The sequence below is a fragment of the Syngnathoides biaculeatus genome, chromosome 13 (assembly GCF_019802595.1).
Source record: "Syngnathoides biaculeatus isolate LvHL_M chromosome 13, ASM1980259v1, whole genome shotgun sequence".
Classification (NCBI taxonomy): domain Eukaryota; kingdom Metazoa; phylum Chordata; class Actinopteri; order Syngnathiformes; family Syngnathidae; genus Syngnathoides; species Syngnathoides biaculeatus.
In genome coordinates this window covers 10,888,081-10,911,514 of record NC_084652.1, presented here as the reverse complement: position 1 = coordinate 10,911,514, position 23,434 = coordinate 10,888,081, and the positions used below count along the sequence as shown (strand labels likewise).

The window sequence follows — 23,434 nt, the reverse complement described above, 5'->3', positions numbered from 1 at the left end:
GTGGACTAGTAGACGAGCATCCAGTTCCGGTTCCACTTGGCAGCAGCATCATCGGCAGCACTTTCGCCACAACGACGACGGCGGGAAGTTGCTATCGCCGTTCCGCCACCCGTTTTCCGCCGATAACGCGCCAAACTGGGAACAATCGGCATTCGACGGAAGCAACTCAGATGGATTTGTAACTGGAAGGAGGCCCCATCGTACTTGAAAAGCTCGGCGTCGCGGGACTTAGCCACGATGGCTAGCCTCGGAAACCAGGCCGTGAGCAAGCCTGCGTCCGGAAAACATGGCAACGTACTGCCCCTGTGGGGCAACGAGAAGACGATGAACCTCAACCCAATGATTCTGACCAATGTTCTGTCCTCTCCTTATTTCAAAGTCCAGTTGTATGAGCTTAAGACGTACCACGAAGTGGTGGACGAAATCTATTTCAAGGTAACGTTGGGCCTAAGCACACTTCGCCATGGCTTCAATAGCGTGTGGCTAACAGCTACGACCCTTCGATTAGCTCAGTGCAAGTATTTTAAGTCAGCTGTATATTTATTGTGTAATATATATTTAAAACACTTCACATGTGTTTTCACCATTCTTAACAACGCGACGTGCCAAAATTATACAACTTGGGTGTAATGCTAACACCTGAAGCTAACTGCTAACAAATAAGAGTCAGTAATGCTGTGGTGGAGCATCCTTATTTTAAATGGGAAAAAAAAACAATTTAGTTTTGGTCTGAAATGGTGTAATTACCTAGAAATAGCCAGGCAGTAAGTCTTCTAATTATGCTTATTTATAACTAAAATGATGGCATTGACTCAAAAATAGCCTTCAATGGTATCGTTATTGCAGCGATATTTTAGGGGCATTGTCGATAAGTGCTTTGCGACTGACTTCCAGTTCAGTGTGTAGTCCGCCTTTCGCCCCAAGTTAGCTGAAATAAGCTGCAGGACAAGTTGATGGATGGATATCTGCACCATTGTGTACGATTCCTTGTTAAAATATAAATGATCGAATTGACCCCAATGTAACCTACAGTGGTATCAAATTTTTAGATAATTTTCTATGAGCGCAATTTTAAGTTGCATCAATTAAAAACATTGTTCTGCTGGAAAGGCTTTATGAAGCCGTTTTAAAAGATTTTAAATTAATAAGGAAATTACACTTTTATAGCAAGTCACTTGTTTGGTTGTTTTTTTTTTTAACAAAATGGTAGTTAAGTAGCTTTTCATGACCTTCCATATCTCGTTTGGTAGCATTATTAAGTATTATCAAGCTTAGCAGGAACATATCAGAAGTTCCTCAAACTTTCGATTCTCACATTTAAAAAATGTTTATAGTGTCATGAGCCATAACTGCATTTGGGGCCCATCCAAGATGTATTTAGTAACTCCTTAAAATATTTAGATGATATGCTCAAGTTATGTTTCCAGGTGACCAAGTGAGTCATTTATTTATATGAATGAGCTCAGTCATTTATTTATTTAATTTTGTTTTTGGAAAGGTTACACTCAAGTATTGAACAATAAGGCAGGGAATAAGGTGTGTGTGTGTGAAGTGGTTCTTTAAATTTGTTTTTTTTTTTTTTTGAAAATGTAAAATTAACAAAAACATGTTTTACAACTACCTTTTTGGCATTGATTCCCAAGGAATGTCAGTCGGTGAAAAGGGGGATTTTTTTTTTTCATTTGTTTTCCACCAATTTTGTTTTGTGTAATAATTATTTAGTAATTAATAGTAAACGTGTCTTTGAAATAGCGAATACGTGTAATTTAACTTGGTAATTGTTCCCCATGCAGGTGACTCACGTTGAGCCATGGGAGAAAGGAAGCAGAAAGACTGCAGGTCAGACTGGAATGTGCGGAGGGGTAAGTGAGAAGTACGTGCTTTTTCTTTTCCCCATCCTTAAGTAATCCTCCCTAGCCTTACTGACATAAGATGTTATTTACTTAGTTGAATACATTTCCCATCATGTGCAATTTGATTATTGTATTACATGCACTACCTTTCAAAGTATTGGAGGCTAATGAGAAAGGATCAAAATGAACATCTGGAAAGACTGCAGTGGTACCTGGACTTACAAGTAACGCACCTTTTTCAAGATAAGACGCATCGCTTGCCTTTTTTTGTTTGTCCTTACAAGTTTCAAGCAAAACTTTGAGTTCGGAGTGTTGGATGGAGGAAGCAAACTTCACAAGAGATTTAATAGTTTGCAAACATTCCTCCCAAAGATAAGTCAAGTGCTTTCGTTGAGGTGTTTGTTGCCACTCCTCATTGAATTTTATTGTAAAACAAAGAATTACACATTGTGGATGAAAACAAGCAGTGAAATTGTGTTTTGTGGAAGTGCAGCAGTTTAATGCCAACACACAATGAAAAATGCCATAGACTGGCTAGTGACAGTAACCGACAAGGTAATGGTCATGATAAGTCTTTGTGCAGCAAATGTTTTAACAGAAGTGGTGTAGCAACACATATAGACAAACATAGCAATGCTCACAGATGTATCATTTTGATGCTCTGTAAAAATGACAGATTACAGCAGTTTAGTAAATTTAGATGTGGGTGTCTTAGTGTTTTTATGTATTATGCTGGACCTAGTTGCCAAGGTGCACACACTAGAAGGACCAGGACAATGGCCATAAATTAAGGCAAAAAAAAATCCTGATGCAAAAACCATTTTGTTCAATAAATTAAATTTATTACTCTCTTTTTGCCAAGTGCAATACTGTAGCTTTTAGCTGTAATAATTTTTTTTTTAATAAATTTGGTGGGGGTTGGAGCAGGGGAGACATTTTATTATATTTCAATGGGGGAAAGTGTTTTTGAGGTTAGAGCGCAGTCAGGCAAGAATCTTCTCTTAAGTCGAAGCGCCACTGTATTTCCGATTTGTAAATTAGATCTTAATTGGAAAACAAAATAAATCCAAGATAACATTTCTAAGTGAATGCAAACCTTTGAACGGGAGTGTGTGCTAGTGTGCCAGTCTATAGATGTTCTTGACTTGATCCCATCTAGGTTCGTGGAGTTGGGACCGGAGGGATTGTGTCAACAGCCTTCTGTCTACTATATAAACTGTTTACGCTCAAGCTGACACGCAAGCAATTGATGGGCCTCATCACGCACACGGACTCGCCCTACATCCGAGCACTCGGCTTCATGTACATACGGTATGATTCATTTCCGCTCCTCCACTCGTTATAAACACTTGAGATCCCGCTGTTTACAATTTTTCTCTTGAATTTTTAGATACACACAACCCCCGGCCGATTTAATAGACTGGTACGACGGCTTCATGGATGATGACGAGGTATGTCGTGCCTGGTAATACTTCCATGTTTCTATTTCTCTCCATTTAAATACGTCCACGTGTTGAAAGTGAGCAGCACCCCATTCTCCCCGCTGTGATGTGCATAGCTGATTTTTCACCTTTGCCTTCATTTGGCTTAATTATCCACAGTTTTGTCCTCTAAACCTGTGTAGCTAGGTTACTTGCTCACTGCCATGCTGCTGGTTGTTGTCAGGGTAAGTACCTTAAATGATGCAGAGTACATCTTTTACTAGTCATGTGTATTTTTTTTTTTTTTTTTAAGGCATGTCCATATGCTTTTGACAAGATTTGATCGGGACTAGTTGCACAAAAGACCTTTCTGTAATTGGCAATTATATTTATGCACACATTCAAACCAATCATATAGATAAACTGGGCGAAGCTGGGCAATCTGATGAGATCCAATATAAATACTATCAACAGTTTCCTTGTATATTTGTGTGTGACCTTTTACAGGTGCACACACACACACAGGAGTTTGCCGACTTATGATTTTGAGGTAGCAGCATATGTTTGGCTGTTTATTTATTTACTATTTATTTTGCTGGGTTGTCCTACCACATACCGTAATTCCCGACCTACGGAGCGCACCTGGTTATAAGCCTCACCCGGCACATTTGTGAAGGAAATACCATTTGGTGCATACATATACATGCTGCAGCTGTGTAAAAGCCGCAAGTGCTCACATTGAAACACGGGATATCTACAAAGAAAAATGGTACGCAGAAAGTTTAACTCTAGCGCCGCCGTGCTAACAGGGTAAGAGCTAACGTTTAAAAAAAAAAAAACATACTGGCAAAAATCATTGAGACACAGCAGAAACAAGCTAGCGCAGCGCTAACAGGGCCGGACCAGTAAAAGTCACCTCCTCGGCACATATATTCCACCGGTCTCACTCTTACCTTTTCTGCTAGAGTGTCGCCTTGCGGCCGTTGGAAAAAAATACACAAATTAGCCGCATCAACGCATAAACCGGAGGGTTGAAAGCGTGTGGAAAAAAAGTTGCGGCTTACAGCCCGGAAATTACGGTACTAGAGATGCAAGTGTTTTATGGTGGCAGTGAATTCAACTAATTTCACAATTAGCAGGACTTTGGCAGATGGCGAAAAAGACCTCAAGCTCTTTATTCCCACTCGCAAGTTAAATTTACTGTCAAGCTAAAACAAACAAGAAAATGACAACTTATTTAACAACAATTTAAAACAATCACAGGGCCTTTGGCGTGTGCTGTCTTAAAGCTTTTATGTTGTAGCCCTTTCAGCAACAAATCAAACATTGGGGCACCAACATGTCGACAAATAATATCGCAATACTCTGAGGCTACGTGATATTTTCTTACCGAGCACCGCACACGCACTGAAAGTCACAGATATTAAAGTGTGGAACGTGAGGGTGTTGACCCCAAGTAGACATCGGTAATACCTGCGCCTCTTGTTGGATGTCATGAAATTGTCCAGCCGAGTCTAATGTTGTGGTCGGTGAATGTGTTTGATACCAAGTGTGCAACCAGGCCTCCTTTGCTGTTCTGCATTCTATTTTTTTTTTTTTTTTTATTGAAGTAATCACATATATCTCTAATATTGCTAACCCTACGCAAGTGGTTAATTGCCCTGTTTTTGTCTTTAGATGCCCACTGTGCTGCAGGTGAATTGGATAGTGTATCTCAGCACTGTTGGTTTGCGTGTGTGAGTGCAAAGCGGCTGTTCTCTACCTTACAAAGTCAACGATCATTTCAAGCGGGCGGGGGCGCTTGCCTCCCCACCCCGCTCACATCTGTGCTTCCACTGTAGCCTGTTGTCTCGCCACAAACTCCACGACACTCCCGTGACGGCAAAGAGGGGTGAAGGAAGAGAAGAGGCAGCTCATGTTACTTTCTTTCTCATTTTAGCACAGCGAGCGCAGAGCTCAAGCTCGTCAGATTACTCACCTCACCTACCCGCAATTCAAAAGTAGAGAAACCCCACTTGGTGGCCAGGAAGATGGGGTGTCACTAATCTGTTAACTTGTTACCGTCACCAAAGCTCACCGTGCGAGTACAGATGTTTGACAGCTTAGATGAGCCAAACAGTGTGTGATACCTTCACATTTTTATCCCTATCCCATGTGGTAAAAGTAAAGGCAGACACATTTGACTAGAGCAATTAAGCTAGATGAACAGAGGTGAAGGCTCAGTACACGGCCATCACATATTGCCTTTTGAGTCGATGCAACAACGACACAGCGCACCTGCCGACGTGTTAACGGACGTACCGTCGGCTCCCCCGCCGCCATTTTATTCCAGGAGCTGGACGTGAAGGCGGGCGGAGGCTGCGTGATGACGGTCGGCGAGATGCTGCGCTCCTTCCTCACCAAGCTGGAGTGGTTCTCCACTCTCTTCCCCCGCATCCCCGTGCCCGTGCAGAAGAGCATCGACCAGCAGATGAAGAGCAGGCCTCGGAAGGTGCCTCAGAAGGAGCCGCAGGAGCAAGAGGAGGCCTATGAAAATCACGGGCGGCAAGGGGAACGCCGGCGCTCAAGGTAATGGACAAATCGTTCATATCAGGATATCGAGCAGATTCGTCGCCAATCACGTGTTTTGGTCTTAACAAAACGGAGGCCTCTCTAAAATTGACAGATGTCTGGTCAAGCGCAGCAAATGAGCAGCGGTGGCTCGAGCGTGTAGAAATGTTTCACTAAAAATGAGGCGGGTAGCGCAGTCATTTGCAAAATATGCAAGTCTATCCTCAAATATAACAAAATCACAAATGCTATATATATCCCCCGATCCACTAATGCTAACTGACCGACAGTTTAAACTAGGGTTGTTCCGGTTTCCCTCGGAGGGCCGTTATGACTGTGAAACAAAAATATTTAGTAGTCAAGTAATCAGAAATCAAGGGTAATGTGTTTTTCAACTATTCATGTTTGGTAACAAAATGGTTATATCATCTCAACTTTATCATTTATGATATATGACAATTTGAAATTCTGGTGCAGATTTTTACTAGAATCATGGAAATGGACACTCCAGAGTTGGCTGCGCGGGCCACATAAAATCATGTGGCGGGCCAGATCTGGCCCCCGGGCCTTGAGTTTGTCACCTGTGCGTTAAACCCTCACAAGCCAATTTACAAAAAGAGACCAATCATCATGCGGTGTCTGCTTGGACAACGAAATGAAGACAAGCGGTGGTTGATCAGTAACGTCTTTATTATTCAAATGAACTCGTTCAACTAGCAACTATCTGCGTTCGTCCGGCATGCACGCTCACAGTCATCTTGCTCCTCCACTTCCGACCAGTCACCAATCACAGGTGCCTTGATCTGCTTGATTCATCGTAGAATGATGAAATCTTAATTACGTGATAGCTGGCAGTAAGTGATTTTGTCGTCAATAACGGTTGCGGTCTTCCCAGGAGCCCCAGGCGGACGCCGACCCCCAGACGCTCTCCGAAGCGGTCGAGGAGCCGAAGTCACCACCGAGACCGCCACGGCCCCAGCTACGACCGGGAACTGGAAAGGGAGCGGGAACGTCAAAGGAAGGAGAGGGAGGCTAGGGAACGCGATAGGGACCGGGCCGACAGGGAGAGGAGACGGTCCCGCAGCGCCGAACGGAACCACCAAGATCGGCGCGAGCGCCGAAGAAGCCGCAGCGGCAGTCGGGACAAAAGGAGCGAGCGCAAAGACAAGGAGCGAGACGGCGGCGATGACAGGAACAAGAGGAAGGAGCGGGACCACTACAGGGAGCGGCCCCAGGAGAGGGACAGGTCCCGGGAGGAGAAGAAAAGCAAAGGGGAAAGCGACGACCGGAGGCACAAAGACGACAGGGAGAGGCACAGAGACGAGCGCAAGGCCAAGAAGTCCAGCCGGAGTCGGAGCCGGGAGAGGCGGCACAAGAGCGGCGCCGACGACAAGGGCAGGAAGCGGGAGGCCAGCCGGAGCAGGGAGAAGGAACGAGACGCAGAACTGCGCTCGCACAAACGCAGTCGCAGCAGCGAGAGGAGCCATCACCAGAGAGAGGCCAGCAACGACCACAGCAAACACGGCGACCGGCGAAGGAGTCCCAGCGTTGAGTAAATGTTTTTGTTTGTTTGTTTTTTAAATCCATTTCTCTCACAGACCAAATGTCACCTGGAGTCGTCTTTAGTTCTGTTTTTTTTTCCTCTCGGCTTTTTCACGTCCTAGCTGGCCATTGTTAGTCTTCACTCGACTGGAAAAGTGGCATTTTAATTTTGTACGGTTTGTTGTTTTGGCCCCTGGAAAATATGATTTTTGTATATATCTAATATTTCAGAGACTTGTCTACACAGCAGCAGCTGACAGGATTTGCATTCATTCATGTGGCGGGAACAGTCAGGCGTAGCAAAATGCTACCAAGTTTAGCCACATACCTTGATTTCTTTTTTTTTTTTTTAAACAAGTCAATACTGCCTGTTCTCTTCAAGATGAAGGAAAGCAATTTGTCCCTGATTGTCTGTAGACCACCGGAGAATGTTTCAATTCCTTCACGTACAGTAAAGACCCCAGCTTGTCATGTGTTTGGGTTGTTGCATTTTGTTTTCTAATAAAACAATTTTATGAATAAGGAGAACGGTGGTGGTGTCATTGAAAAGTTTTTCGTTTTTATTAGAAGACTCTGAAAATACTACATTTTCTTAATATTCATGTAGACGGAGATTTCACCAATTATTCTTGCTGTATTAGCTTTTTGGAGTAATATAAAGCGAATAAACAATCCCCACAGCTTGAAACTTTCAGTGGACATTTCTACAAAACAGACAAGTTGTGACAATCTGGATCCTACCAGGATGTCTTTTTTAATTATTTTTTTTAAAGTACTCTATATGGACTAAAATATTGAAGGTGACCAAAAAGACCTACAATTTTTTTTAGTCACCAATTGCTTTTCTAAGAAGTGACTATGACTGTTAAACTGATGCAGCATTGTGGCAAATTTACAAATTAGTGTCCCCAGACTCGAGTTTACCCACCCACAACTTTGGATTCTCAAGCAACAAAAGCACAAGTGTTAGCATTATGACAAGATTAGCACGAGTCCCTGTTAAATGTCATAAAATAATTGGCAAGATTTTCTGCGCTGCGGGCGGGGCGTCATGCGTGTGCCGCGTGCACGGCTCAGCAAACTTCCAAAGTAACTGCTGCCTCCGGACGTGAAAACAAGCAATGCTATTACTTCATCGATTCACCATTTTTTTTGTGAAGTATGGGGTCTGCTATCATACAAATGTATGATCTTCAAAATTTTGAATGAATGATTCCAAAGGTTTCTGTGTTTGGAATCATGATCCCCTACAACTGTAATCACCGTCCAGGCATTTTTAGAGAAACGTTTTAGTGATTGAGTTTCAATACTTTTTGCACTTTATAGTGTACAAAGAAAGAAAAAAAAAAAAAAAGGCAAAATCAATGTATTGTCGTGTGATTTGGCCTTCTGTGCGGATATGCGACGTTATGAAGAATAACTGTCTTATCTGGTCTGTCCTGTTTCCAAACACACGGGTTCCGATTCCGGCCCGACGTCGGTGCCGTTCCTGGCAGACACTGTGAGGCAGTAGGCGGAGTCGGGCCTCAGATCGGTGAGGATGACGCTTTGCCCGAGCACCGTCAGTTCCTCCTGGGGGGACTCGGAGGCGCCCCGCTGCTGTGTGATCAGCAGCTTGTATTCGCCGACGGCGTCTTCGTGGACCCACTCCACCACCGCGACCGTCGACGCGGCCAGCGTGATGTTCAACACGGGAGCTGAAAGACCTCCTGAGCGTGGGCAAGGGAAAATACATATGACCCTACCTCCATATTTGTCATTTTTAACTGGAGAAATTCATATAAAATATGGATATATATATAGGGCACATTTCTTTACTGATTCCCAACCAGTGTGTGTAAGCATGCAACTTACCACTTTCACTGAGGTCTCTTTTTCTGACTTCATGTGGCACCACTAAAGATAAACATGGTGAGAATGTGAAAATTGAATTGTTAAAATATTGGACACCCCTCGCCCCCATCTCCTACCAGCCGCGACGGTCGATCCTTGGCTTTCTCCGGCCGCGTTGCTGGCGGTGATCAGCAGGTCTGAAGACGCAATGTCGGTGAGCAGAAAGCAGGACAGGCCCGCGGTGGTGCACAGCCGGGAGGCCGGCGAGGTGTTGCGCTTGTACACCGCGTACGTGGTGGCGAACGCCGAAGGACTCCAGGAAACCTTGGCGACCGAGCTGTTGCTGCTGTACTGCACCGTGGACGGCGGACAAGGAGCTGAGGGGATAGAAACGAGATGCTAGTAAACATTCTCGCCTTTCAATTTTGTCATCAATGCTGCATTTACAGTGAAGAAAACAAGTATTTGAACACCCTGCTATATTGCGAGTTCTCCCACTTAGAAATCAAAGAGGGGTCTGAAATTTTCATCGTGGGTGCATGTCCACTGTGAGTGAAATAATCTAAAAAGAAAAATCCACAAATCACAATGTATGATTTTTTTTAATGATTTATTTGTGTGATACAGCTGCAAAGAAGTATTTGAACACCTGTCTATCAACTATAATTCTGACCCTCAAAGACCTGTTAGTCCGTCCGCCTTAAAAGTCCACCTCCACTCCATGTATTATCCTGAATCAGATGCACCATTAGGTGCAGGTCATTAGCTGCATAAAGACACCTGTCCACCCCACAGGTTTCATACACTTCCAGAGAATCAAAATTCCATGAATTTTCCATGACTTTCCATGTATGAAATACAAAATTCCATGACTAATATCGGATTGACTGATTGTGGTAGACAGCAATATTTCAGCTCCATGATGGTGTGTTTTCACTTAAAATCATAAGTACCAAAGCTTATCAATGTAGTAGGCGCATCATGATGACTGTGAAATTTATGGTTATTAAAAATATAAACTATAATTACATATTGCACATATATTTTCATCTAAGATTAATGTTATGTTGCCCATATTTAAAATACAGAATTAGCTATTTATGCACTGTATTGTCTGTGCTTTCATCCTGGATCAGGCCGTGCCAAGGTGGAATTTTAACATTATACACCATCTCATCTTGTACTTTCTACTTTGGCTTCAGACCAGATCTCTTTTACCTAAAAAAGAGAAAAGCTCGTCCAGGTGCACCACTTTTTCTTCTATTATTCACATAACCCTACATTCATTAAAGCAACAGCACTTTTTTTTTTTTTTTTAATTTTACCATTTTTACCGAGCGTAAACACAAGGAGCCTGTCTAACTCTTTGGTCTACGCTGCCCAGACTGTGGGTGGATGGTGTTTGTAATTATGAGTGTACCCCTTTAAGAGCCGAAGGTGGGCGGAGTCAGGTAAACTATCAGGAGACTGTGTGCTTTCGTGCTGAAATAAAATAAATAAATAAAAAAAGTCGGGCGGTGGTTCATTGCTGGATTCTTTTTCATGACCGTGGCCATGTATAGTGAGATTTTGGGGAACAACCTCTTTCCCTCAGTCAGAGCATTGAAGATGGTTCGTGGCCGTGTCTTTCAACATGACAATGACCCGAAGCACACAGCCAGGAAAAGCAAGGAGTGGCTCCGTATGAAGCATATCAAGGTTCTGGCGTGGCCTACCCAGTCTCCAGACCTAAACCCAATAGAAAATCTTTGGAGGGAGCTGAAACTCCATGTTTCTCAGCGACAGCCCAGAAACCCGCCTGATCTACAGAAGATCTGTGTGGAGGAGTGGGCCAAAATCCCTCCTGCAGTGTGTGCAAACCTGCTGAACAACTACAGGAAACATCTGACCTCTGTAATTGCAAACAAAGGCTACTGTACCAAATATTAACATAGGTTTTATCAGGTGTTCAAATACTTCTTTGCAGCTGTATCACACAAATAAATCATTCAAAAAAATCATACATTGTCATTTCTGGATTTTTCTTTTTAGATTATCCCTCTCACAGTGGACATGCACCTACGATGAAAATTTCAGACCCCTTTCTTTATTTCTAAGTGGGAGAGACTTGCAATATAGCAGGGTGTTCAAATACTTATTTTCTTCACTGTATATATTAAACTGCACATAGAGCGCACATACAGTAGATATCAAAGCGATCCTTTACCTGTTGTATCATGAAGAGGCGCAGACTGGTTGCTGAGTCCAGCCGTGTTCCTGCTCTCCACCGTGGCAGCAAAGTAAGAACCGCAGGGAAGCGGGATTTCGAACCAGGTCCTGTGCGTCCAATAGGAGGACACCTGAAACTGGGCCTGGCTGTCTCCCAGCAGGTTCCCCGACAACTTCAGCAGGTACTCCGTGTCACCACAGTTTATGTCGGTCCAGCTGAATCGCAAAGTCTGGATCCCCATGAAGGTCATCATGGGCTGCACTTCAATAGCGTCTGGAGGACACGGAACTGGAAAAAGACGGCGGGAATTTCCTTAGTCTGCCACAACTACAGGCAGAACATCTTTACCTTTCCATACCATATGGTTCAAATTTCACCACTTTTGCTGTGAAAAATGACTCGACGAGACACATTTCCTAAAGCTACCAAATATGCGCAAAATGATAATATGCAATAAATGTACATTATATAAAGGTGCATCTCAATAAATTAGAACAAAGTAGACAAGTGTATTTACATCAGTACTCACACACTTCCTAATTTTGACATCAAAACCATCTTCAGGGTTTCTTGACCATTTGTTACGTAATATTTACATAACATAAGGGTTTTCATTTGCTGCAAGGTATAGTCGTCAAAATTATACATACACGTATATATGAAAAAAAAATACAGGAAATATTTCTCTCTTTGTAGTGCATGTCTACAATATATTTTTCATTTAGAAATACTGAGTTAAGGCTTGCACGTGTCAAGCAGACCAGGAGAAGTTCGTAGACTTGACTATTGTAACAGTCTTCTGACTGGACTACCCCCCGAAAGCAAAGAGCATTAAACAGCCGCAGCTCATTCAGAACGCCGCAGCTCGGGTTGTGACCAGAACAAAGAGGTCACAGCATATCGCTCCAACTCTAAAGTCTTAACATTGGCTTCCAGTCAGCTTTAGAATTAATTTTAAAATTTTGCAACTGGTCTATAAATCACTAAATGGTTTAGGTCCTCAATACATGAAAGAAATGCTAAAGGAATAGAAACCGGTGTGTATGAAATGTGCAACAAATACATTTGCTCTGCTTTCTTCTCATTTACTGAGATGTACCCGTATTCTTGCATAGTGAGCACTACCTGCTCCTCTCTGCAGCGGCTCACTGACGGAGCTGTTGCACCCGCCGTCCGAGGCCTGGACGGTGAAGTTATAAATCGTCCCGCAGTCCAGATTGGGAACGGTACAGCCGTGATAGGTGCTGTGACAATAGAGCATATCGCCACTCTGCGCCTGAGCACAGCCGTAGTAGTACGCGGCGCGATCGCTGGGGCTCCACGAGAGTACCGCAGACCGGTTGACGCAGTGGAAGGTCACCGAGAGACCCTCGGGCTGACAGGGACCTGCACAAGATGGTGACGGAATCACATACTGTTAGTTGCAGAGGTGGACAGCAAAAATTTACAGTAGACATACCGTACCTGTGCTGAAGGTGACATTGTGACTGGCCTTGCTGGTGCAATTTTCATGGCTGGCCATCACTTGGACTGCGTAGTCTTCGTCACAGTGCAGCCCAGACAAGCTACAGCTGGAGTTGGAGCCATAACAGCCGCTGGTGTGTCCGTCCGCAGACGTCGCGACAGCGCGGTAGCTTGTGGCCACCGGGGAGGAGGTCCAGGACACCAGGGCGCTGTGGTCCTCACACGAGGTGCTGACGTTGACCTCTCTTGGGGAACACGGCTCTGAGAAGAAGATTGTATATTGATATTGATATAACACATGAAGCCCAACATTTATTTAACCAATCGTGTCAAAATTCATCAACAAAACCAAACCAAGTATGTACCCATGCTTATTTTATAAGGCGGACTCCTCAAACTGCTGCACTGGTCCGAGGATGCGGAAACGATGACGGTGTAGCGGAGGTCGCACCGGGCCCCGTGCAGGGTGCAGCTGGTGCCCGTGCCGTTGCACGACAGGTACGTGCGGTCGCTGGCCTCGGCCGTGGCGACGTACACGGTGCTTCCCTCGCCGCCCTCCGCCAGCGTCCACAGGACCAGGATGGAAGAGCTGTGGCATTCGGGGATGGCCGTGATGCCGGAGAGAGAGCAGGGGGCTGGGGAAGGCAACACATTGACTTCATGGATATGTTTGACACGGCGCAAATGTTTGGCACCTGCAAAGTCCGCCCAGGAAGTGAAGGTGAGCCCCTTTATAACAATTTAGCACTGCCTATACGATTTGTTCAAACCGTAAAAATGTATACCACAAATTACAATCCCAAAACACATCATTTCTACCTCATCTTGCAAAATACATTTCATCAAATGACTTAGTACAATAAAATATTTGCCCGTTATTAGTTAGCAGACGTCTGCCTTAAAATTCAATTTCTATATAAATTATTAATAATAACAAATCTTGGGGCACGTGTACAGTAGATAAAATATTTTTAAGTCATTAAAACTTATACCTATACTTACAGTCATAACAGCCCATATAAAAACTTGAAGCTAATGTCTTGCAAGTGATTTTTAAAACATTCTCCAGAGAAAAAAAATGGTTGAACTGTAAGACCGAAGGTCTGTCATGACTTTAGAGCACAGGTGTTAAATCCAAGGCCCAGGGGCCAGATCCAGCCCACCCCAACATTTCATGAGGCCCGCGAAAGCAAATCATCTGCATTGATAATGTTAGGAAAAGATATGGCAACTGTATTTCGGTACCGTACTCCTCAACAAATAGAAGAGGATAACAATCAAGTTGTTAGCCTCTGGTTTAAAAACTAGTATCCATCCATTTGTAGTGTATTCGTAACAATGTGACACAATTATGTATACATTTATATGGTGTCACATTCATAACGGCCCTCTGAGGGAAAGCATAACTCCGATGTGGCCCACAATAAAAATGAGTTTGTTTCGGAACTTGTCAATTACCTGTTTGCAAGTCAATGCCAGCACTAGGGTAACTGTCACACTGGCTGTTCTTGGCCGTCACACTAAAGTTGTAAAGAACGCCGCATGCCAGGTCCTCCACCTCACAGCTGGTGTTGGTCCAGGTGGTGCAGTTGGCCATGCTGTCGTCCTCCCCGACCGCTGACACGGTGTACCAGTCGGCGCCCAGGGCAGGATTCCATGAGATCCAGGCCGAATTGGTCACGCAGTCGAGGCGGCCTTGGATGCCCTGAGGCTGGCAGGGAGCTGGCGAGACCACAACGGGCAGTATACGGAAGTAAAAAAATGACAAATACTGTATTTACCGCAATTTCCGGCCTACAAGCTGCGACTTTTTTCACACGCTTTCAACCCTGCAGTTTATGCGGCGCTAGCGTTAGCACAGCGCCAGCACTAGCACACCTGGTTATAAGCCTCAGTACACAGAACGAGTTTTTTCTGTGTACTTAGGCTTATAACCAGGTCCCCTCTGCAGGCCAGGAATTACGGTAAGTAGATTTTTAGGTATTTGTGCTGTACTTGATCTTTTATTTTTTTCTGATAACATTTTCATTTTACTGACTGTATAAGATCTCCAAGTTTTTCTACTTCTGCTGATGTATTCATGATGTCTTTTGCAAACTCTGGCAGAGGATGGGAAGGGTTACAGTTTTCATACCTGACAGGACGGCGTGGTCCTGATCGGACCGGGTCTGGCAATCTCCTTTGACTGCTGTGACTTGGACGGAGTAGCTCCGCCCACAGTTTAGGTAACTGGTAGAAGACTCGTTGCTGGTGGTGTTAAAGGTCACGCCGCCGCCTCCTCCGTTGTCTTGGCTTACTCGCACCGAAAAGTAGTCAGCGTACCCAACGGAGTCCCAAGAAACCGTCAAGTTGTTGGACATGCAGCTGAGCTGGGTGCTCACGTTCTGGGGTGGACACGGGGCTGGAAAAATTGACATGGCTTAATCTCTTAATGCCTGTAGAGGCCAGAAAAGCTTCACATCGCCAATTATGAAGTGATTATTATTTTCCTCTTTGTAGGTATTCAACAAAATTGTCTCACCACTAGACATGTGGCCTGCTAACGATGCTGCATGTAGCATGATGGTCTTTGGATAAGCCCCTCACCTGAGTCAAATACCAGAACTTGACTGGGAACACTGGAGCAGCTGTCATCCATCGCCACCACTTGAACGGAGTATCGGCTACCGCACGTGAGGTCATCCAGAGTACAGTTGAGGTCGGACGTCTGGTGGCTGATGTTGCCATGGTAGCAGGAGGCCGTCACCAAGTATTGCGTCGCGCCGTCGCTGGCGGACCAGGTCACAGCAGCGGAGTTATTGGCGCAGTCCGTCTCCACGGCGACGTTGGTGGGAATACACGGCACTGAAAGGGTGGAGTGACAGGAAAAAAAATGGAATAAGAAATAACAAAATGTGAAGGCAGTAAGTAATAATTTTCGGTATGGTGTTCTGGTACACGGAAGCTCTCCCAATTTGCAGTTTTATATCACGAATTCACCAATTCTTGTTTTTTGTGCTATTTCTATAACACTGAAAGATGTCAAAGGCTCATGAAGGAGTATTAATTGGCTTCAAAGATGTACTTTAATTTGATGCATTTCAACTGAAAGACTAAAATCTTTGCATTTCTGGGAGGAGGTAAGTTTAGCCTGGGTTGTTAGTGGAAGTTACAGAGAGTTTTTGCCAAACGTGTATTTGCAAAATTATTCATATCAAAGCCACATTGGAGTTGAAGTGCATTTTTATTGTTTAATTGACTTTTTTTGTGTGTGTCAAGAGGGGAAAAAAGACATAAACCTCACCTGACTGCAATCTGTGATGCGCTAGAGAGGTGACGTTACACTGCCGGTTGGATGCCGTGATGGACACTGAGAAGTTTTGTCCGCAGGTCAGTCCGGACATGTTGCATTGGCCAGAGTAGGACATGCACATTTGGGAGATCCCGCTGTCAGAGTCCACGGCGGCCGTGTAGTGGTCAGTCCCATTGCCGGGTCGCCACATGACCATGGCAGTACCAGAAAGGCAGTCACGCATGGCGTAGACCCCCTCGGCTGGGCACGGCCCTTTGGAGACCGGACATAATCTGAGCTATCCTCACAGTTTCTGGTTACTATGACAAATATCAGTTGCATTTGACCTACATGTCTGTACGGAAACGGGTACGCTGGTCATGCCTGTACAGTACCGGTTGTGAGGTGTCACTGTAAGGCTATAGTTTCCCCCGCAGTTGAGGTCCGACGAGTGGGCTTCGGTGTCATTAGTGGTAACCGTAACACTTCGGCCTCCCGTCTCAAGTGAGACCACGTACATTGTTGTTCCGTTGCTGGCGTCCCAGCTTAACGAAACAACATCGCGCTCACAATCAACAGAGGCACGGACATTCTGGGGCGAACATGGATCTGGGGGGAAAAAAAAGCCAAAAACATTTCAGTTATTTGAGAAATGTTTAGGTGGCCAGACACTTCTCTGCGTATAAGAGGTTTAGACATGACATTGTGATCTGGGGTGAGACAAGAGAGCACACAGAGTAGGAAATTTGTGGCGAGAAAGAGAAGACATTAAGATGGCTAGAGTTCGAGCAGAAGATGCAAAGGACAGAAATGGAAGAGGACTGAAGGGAAAGAATTAATTGAACAAATGCGGTTCTTTCTCAATGTAATTACCCATGTAGATGACGGAGCTATTGCTGGGCAGACTGGTGCAGCCTTCATCCGCCGCGCTCACCAGTACCGTGTACTCCTCCCCGCAGTGCAGGTCGTCCCAGGTGCAGTTCGTGTGGTTGCTGTAGCACCGGTGGCTGTGTCCATCAAGACCGACGGCTTCTGCGGCGTACCTCTCGGCGCCGTCGCTGGCCCACCAGGTAACAGAGACGGCGTTCGCCACACATTGCTCTTCGGTTGTCACGTGACGAGGAACGCACGGGGCTGTGGATGGAAGAAGGATGTCAATACAACCTAATGAAGTGCAGCATAATTGAGTAAAAGAGTGGAAATATACGGGCAGTTTTAAAGATTTTGGTCTTGCAGACTATAACAATAAACAATTTTAGTCTTGTCACGGGAGGCATTTTTGGTCGTTTGGATGCAACTTTTGTATTAAATCACATTGGCTTGTGTAACATTATGTTTGGGCACACTTGCATGCAGTAGTTATGTTATGTCTATTTAATGAAGAAAAAGGTCACTGTATGGTATCAAAAAATATAAAGAGTAATTCCAGTACGTACTGTAGTATCTGTGTTTTTTGGAAGTGTTTCTTTAATGGGAGTGGTCGGTTAGTTTTGTATTAGCGTACGTTGTGGCCTCGAGCTGCTCCTTGCGAGTATTTTCATTTTGTATTTGTGCGGTTGTATTTGTACTGTTGACTGGTTGATCTTGTTTAATAGAAAACTGAAAGTGGATAAGCAACTGTGTTTCCATGCAAGGGCATTACAGAACATTAATTACTTTTTTCCCCTTTTTTTTTTTTTTTTTTTTACTTCATTCAACCAAGCGACAGCTTGTAATTTGAACAACAAAAAAAAAAAACTGCTACGTTGCGACACTTGTAAGCCAAGCTACAGTGCTAAGTGTTTCTTAGTGTAAGATCTTACATGTTTTGACAAAAGCCGGGCTGCTTGGGTCACTGCTGCACTCGCTGCCCTGTCCTTGCACGACAATGCTGTAGTTTTGTCCACACGGTACTGCAGCAGTAAGACTCGTCTGCGTCGTGTTGTAGTTCTCCACATAGCCCAGACTTCCCGTGGCCGTGATGAGGTAAAACATGACGCCGCTTGCGGGATGCCAAGAGAGCTGCAGCTCATCGCTCTGGCACGGAGACCGAGCCAACATGATCACAGGTTGGCAAGGCTCTTAGGTAAGGGAGGAGAGAAGCCATGTTGAAATATAATCCACATAAGATAAGCGACCTCTGTCATTTATTGAGATAGAGTAACATACAAAGACATTATCTGTTGAACTTCAGAACCGCCTCTCGTTAAGGATGCAGCGTCGTTATACACTACTAAAACTACAATCAAAACTAAGTAATATCAGTGCAAAGGTAAATAACGTGTGCTGAGCAATATCCTTCATTTGTCCACTGAGCATAAAATTATTGTGAGGTGCTGATAAAATATATGAAAAGTTCACCCGTAAAAATGCATCGGCATCACTGCAGTAATTGCAGTGCAGCACCATTTTTTGTACCTGTTTGAATCTGCACAGAGTCACTAACTTGGCTGCAGCAGCCGTGACTCAGTGCCTTGACAGTGAAGTTGTACTTCTCCCCGCAGTGGAGACCTGGGAACGCACAGGAAGAACCTGTGGCGTTACACCAATGTTCCTCCCCGCCGGAGCTCGGGACGGCGCTTCCCATGTAAAGTTCCACCTCCGGTCTCGCCTCCCAGGACAGGACAGCAGTTTCAGAGCCGCACTGCAGCTCAACTCCCACACGCTGAGGTTGGCACGGTCCTATGAAATATATGTGTTATCGTCATCAGTCTTGGACACACCAAATTAGAATTTTGGGAAAACGTACGTGTGGTGAAGTTGGAGGGCATAAGCGACGTGATGTTGCACTGGTCATTGCTGGCTGTGAGGCTCACGTTGTAGGTTTCACCGCAACTTAGACCTGTCAGGTTGCAAATGTTGTCCGTTGCTTGGCAATGCACCCGAAGACCTCCGATGGCTGTCAGGGAAATGTTTGCTGTGCCGTACTGAGGGTCCCAGGATGCCACGGCAACTCCATCCGAGTTACAGTCAACTTTGACCCCTATGCTGTTTGGGAGGCACGGAGCTGGGAAAGGGAAGGAATTTGGGTAGCACTTCATCAATACATTTTCTCTTTTCTTGTCTAAGGTAACAAGAGTATATTCTAGTGTACTTTATGGAGTACTCAACAGTAAATCACACAGACACAAAAAGATTGATTCAACACTGACTCAAAACCTTAAACATCTTTCTCTTCTGATGGCACTGTTACCACAAAAGCATATTTCAGTTGCAATTTACAGCACATCATATTGCAAAGCCCCGGATAAGAAATGAGGAGGGAAAAAAAATTGGGGCGGCAGTGTAGCTAAAACGTCCGTACAAAATACCGAATGCAGCCACGACATCCAAATTTGGGGAGTACTGTCGTATGATTCCAATGAACAACTTGGAAATGTGGCTAGAAACTGCAATACCCTACCACAGCGTCTCTACAAAAACTGTGCTGGCTTTCAGCATTCACCAGTCGAGCATATTTTTAAGTTTTAAGAAAACCGCAATGTAAATTAGATTTGCTATTCTGTAACTGTCAAGGAATGACAATAACATTATAAATTTTGATTTTGCTCACACCTGATAACTAATTCATGGCCACAAAGAAGCATTTTGTAAGCACATTTTATGTCTATTCTTTCTACCTATGTCAAGTGTGAGGCTCAGTAGACATTTTTATATTCTACGTGGACGGCGTCGCATCCGTACCTGATGTGAACGACACCATTGCGCTATCAGAGCTGTTGTGCTCCTCTCCCAAAGCGACGGCCCAGACGTCGTATCGGGTGCCGCACATGAGCCCCGAGACGACACAGTTGGCGTCTGTGTCCTCAGCGTTGCACATCAAAGTGTCTTTTCCGTAACGGTTGTAAACATAAGCGACGTAACCCACAGCGAGCTCACTCTGCTCCCAGGAAATAGACACTGACAGCTGTGTGCATTCCACATCGACCTCAACATTGGTAGGTGGGCACGGTTCTGTAAGGATAGGAAAAACATAAATTGAGGAAAAGCCAATACGGAGAACACTTTACATAGTTGTGGGTTGCGCTTCCCAAATTCAGCTTTGTGACACTACCCTCAGCTATTTGCTGAAATATATATTTGTGGGTTTTCGTCCCACGGGGAATTACCGTCAATATTTCACACCTCCCTCCACTTTGCCAGACTAACCTGTCATGAGTTGGTATGCATCGGATGTCACTGTGTTGCTACAGACGTCATTTTTTGCAGCCACAGTGACGTTATAGGTCTGACTGCACTGCAAACCAGTTAAGGTGCACTGGGTTTCGGTGCTGTTACAGGTGGCAGCCAGGCCCTGGCCAGTCACAGCCTGGACACAGTAAGATCCGGCACCTCTTGCTGCACCCCACATGACCTGAGCTTCGCCCATATTGCAGTGGATGGAGACATTCGTCGGTGCACACGGCTCTGAAAAGCGGGGCGTAGCAATTGGTGAAAACCGTTTCACATATGTGTGTATCATTTACCGTAACGGGTCACACGCTACCTGTGGTGAGGTATTGGGACATGTGGGAAGTGCTGTTGCAGGTCTCTGCCACACTTGCCACAGTGACGTTGTACGCCTCCCCACAATGCAGAGACGTGAATAGACAGTAGGTGAGGTTGGTGGCGCATGCTGTCGCGTGGCCCGACGAGGCGGTCACTTCGGCCAAATAAGACTCAGTTCCATTCCCGGGGAGCCAGGATACAGTAGCCGACTTGATCTCACAGTCCATAATGGCTTGGATGCTGTTTGGTGGGCAAGGCCCTGGAGATTTAAGAAAACCATGATGTCGTAATAGTGTTTATAGCAGACACTTATCACTGTTGTATATCATTATATTTAACTGGTAATATGATTGTTGAGTGGTGTTATTGAGATATTTGTTCACCCCTGTTAGCTGGTGTGTTAACAGTAACACGCAATGGCTATGCCATTGATTCCTCTTCAACTTTGTGGCTAGGCATCAGTCAACCGATAAAGCACAATTCTCCAATAGTAATTAAAGAAGAAGAGCTGCACTTTGAGTATCTTTCCTTTGTATGCAATCATCCCCTGCGCACTTGTGAGTAACTATTCGCAAATTCAAGGATTCAAGGATCAATTTGTCGTTTGAGCATGTCTATACCTGTCGTGAACGTGACATTTCTGCTGTCAGAGCTCATGTACTCCTCTCCCAAGGCTACGACCCATACGTCATGTTGGGTGCCACACATGAGTCCGGAGACAACGCAGTTGCTCTCCGTTTCCTCAGCCTCACACGTCAACATGTAAGAGTAATAACGGTCGTAAACGTAGCCGACGTAGCCCACTGCGAACACGCTCTGCTTCCAGGAAATAGTCACTGTAAATTGATCACACCCTGCATCGGCTTGAACGTTGGTAGGCGGGCATGGTTCTGAAAAAAAAAAAAACAACAAAAAAAAAAACAATCAATAGACAAGTTTTCATAACCGTGACCAGATTATCACATGCACCCAGTCTTGATGCTGTGACCCACCTGTCTTGAGCTGCTGGTTGTCAGAGGTGAAACTGTCGCAAGCCTGGTTGTGCGCTGTCACAGTAACGCTGTAGGTCTGACTGCACTGCAGGCCATTCAAATGGCAGCTGGTTGCTGTGCCATTGCATGTGGCTGCCCAGCCCTGATCGTCCACAGCCCACACCGAGTAAGACCTTGCGCCGCTTGCAGCACTCCACAGCACTTGGGCATCATTTACTCTGTAGTAGACTGAGACATTCATGGGAACGCAGGGATCTGGGGAGAGAGCGGTTGTGTTGGTTAAAGTTGCCATATTTTACCAAACCGACATTTCTCATGCTTGCGATGTAATGTTGGCTTTATGGTGCCCTTCCTGAGTTCCAGATATTTTGAAATCAAGTCATTCGAAATTACTCCATTGAGAGTTTAACAGCCAAAATATGTGACATTTAAAGGCAAACAACAAAAGGTCACACCTGCAGATTGTAATGAAAAGTTCTCCCTTGACAAAAAATACTAATATTTTGGCTTCCACAGCAAAAAAAATTTATATTCTCTTTCAAGCTCAAGAGGTTATGATCAGATTGCTTTCATGATGATGTTACAATGTAAAGTAGTTGACGTACATACAGTACGTGCATTCCTACAACTGCATGCTAAAGCTCACCTGTTGTGAGCCAGACTGGGGTAGTAGTCGGACCGGCACACCCAGTATGCATTGATTCCACCATGACAGAGTAGTTTTGTCCGCAGACCAGGTTGCTAAGTTCACATGACATTCCAATTTCACTGCAGGAGGAGTTGTCGCCGTTGGTGGAGGTTGCAAAGGCGTGGTAGGCTGTGGCAGCAGCGGCTGTCGTCCAGCTGACCTGAGCTTTTCGGGTAGTACAGTTCATCTCTGCTGACAACTCACCAGGGGGGCATGGAGCTAGAGAGCAAGAGAAGATCAGTTCTGTATATAGTCACCCCCCCCAAAAAAATTGATGCTGATATTGAAGAGGGTTACCAGTTAGCATCTCTGTGGGGTAACTCATCTCACTCATGCAGACATTGGTGTGGCCCATCACCGTGAAACTGTAGATTTCACCACAGCTCAGGTCCAGGAAGGAACACATGCCTTCGTTGGTTTCGCAAGTGGAGTTAACACCTGAAGCGGATGTGGCTACTACAGTGAAGTTCTGGGCAAGCGAACTGACTTGGTCCCATGCCACTGTCAAGATGTTGGAGCTGCAGTTAAGCTCCCCCGTAACATTCTCCGGTTTACATGGAGCTGCATGTGGTATGACGAAAGCAGAGAGAAACCCGTATTTCATCTGTTCTGCCAGAAACACGTCTTCTTTTCTGGTTCAAACAAGTTCGACTCACCGGCTTGGACCTTGTAGTCAGAGCCGACAATGATTTCGCAATGAACAGAGGACGAGGTGACGAGCACGTCGTACACGTGACCACACTGCAGGCCATGGACGGGGCAATTGTTGGACGTGGAGTTGCAGGAAGCTTTGTGTCCTTCTACGCTGATAGCCCAGGCAGTGTAGTTGTCCGAGCCGGGCGTCTCTGACCAACTCACATTCATCATATTGTTGTAACAATCCACTACTGCTAGGACATCTTCTGGGAGACAAGGAGCTATGAGAGACAGGTTCAATAGGAGAGTTATTCATCCATTTTATCTCAATGAAAATGATTTCACAGAGGTCGTAGTGTCTTTCCTTACCTGAGTCGAAATTTATGTCAGCATGCTTGGTGCTGTTGCAGCTCTCGGTGGACGCCACCAGCGAGGCAGAGTATGAGCGGCCGCAATGGAGTCTGACAGCGCAAGAAGTGTCCTTGGATGAGCAGGACGCAACGTGGCC

General features: G+C 45.1%; 1 protein-coding gene across 2 annotated transcripts; it reads left to right on the top strand.

Annotated features, from left to right (window-relative positions):
• Window positions 1-23: 23 nt before the first annotated feature.
• Window positions 24-7,894, top strand: prpf38b (pre-mRNA processing factor 38B). 2 transcript variants are annotated; one of them, XM_061838293.1, is made up of 7 exons: window positions 26-261; window positions 380-435; window positions 1,794-1,862; window positions 3,013-3,164; window positions 3,244-3,304; window positions 5,607-5,842; window positions 6,720-7,894. In XM_061838293.1, the coding sequence occupies exons 3-7, from the start codon at window positions 1,851-1,853 to the stop codon at window positions 7,378-7,380; spliced, it is 1,122 nt and encodes a 373-aa protein (XP_061694277.1). In that variant the 5' UTR covers window positions 26-261; window positions 380-435; window positions 1,794-1,850; the 3' UTR covers window positions 7,381-7,894. The 2 variants fall into 2 exon arrangements, with proteins under 2 accessions (XP_061694276.1, XP_061694277.1); XM_061838292.1 differs by having other exon boundaries at window positions 24-435.
• Window positions 7,895-23,434: the final 15,540 nt, after the last annotated feature.

What these genes read in the sequence shown, in the direction of transcription:
- prpf38b (XM_061838292.1), top strand. Translation starts at nt 238, where the DNA reads ATGGCTAGCCTCGGAAACCAGGCCGTGAGCAAGCCTGCGTCCGGAAAA. An exon ending in AGACTGGAATGTGCGGAGGG is followed by an intron (nt 1,863 to 3,012) that starts GTAAGTGAGAAG and finishes GATCCCATCTAG; the next exon opens with GTTCGTGGAGTTGGGACCGG. An exon ending in GGGGAACGCCGGCGCTCAAG is followed by an intron (nt 5,843 to 6,719) that starts GTAATGGACAAA and finishes CGGTCTTCCCAG; the next exon opens with GAGCCCCAGGCGGACGCCGA.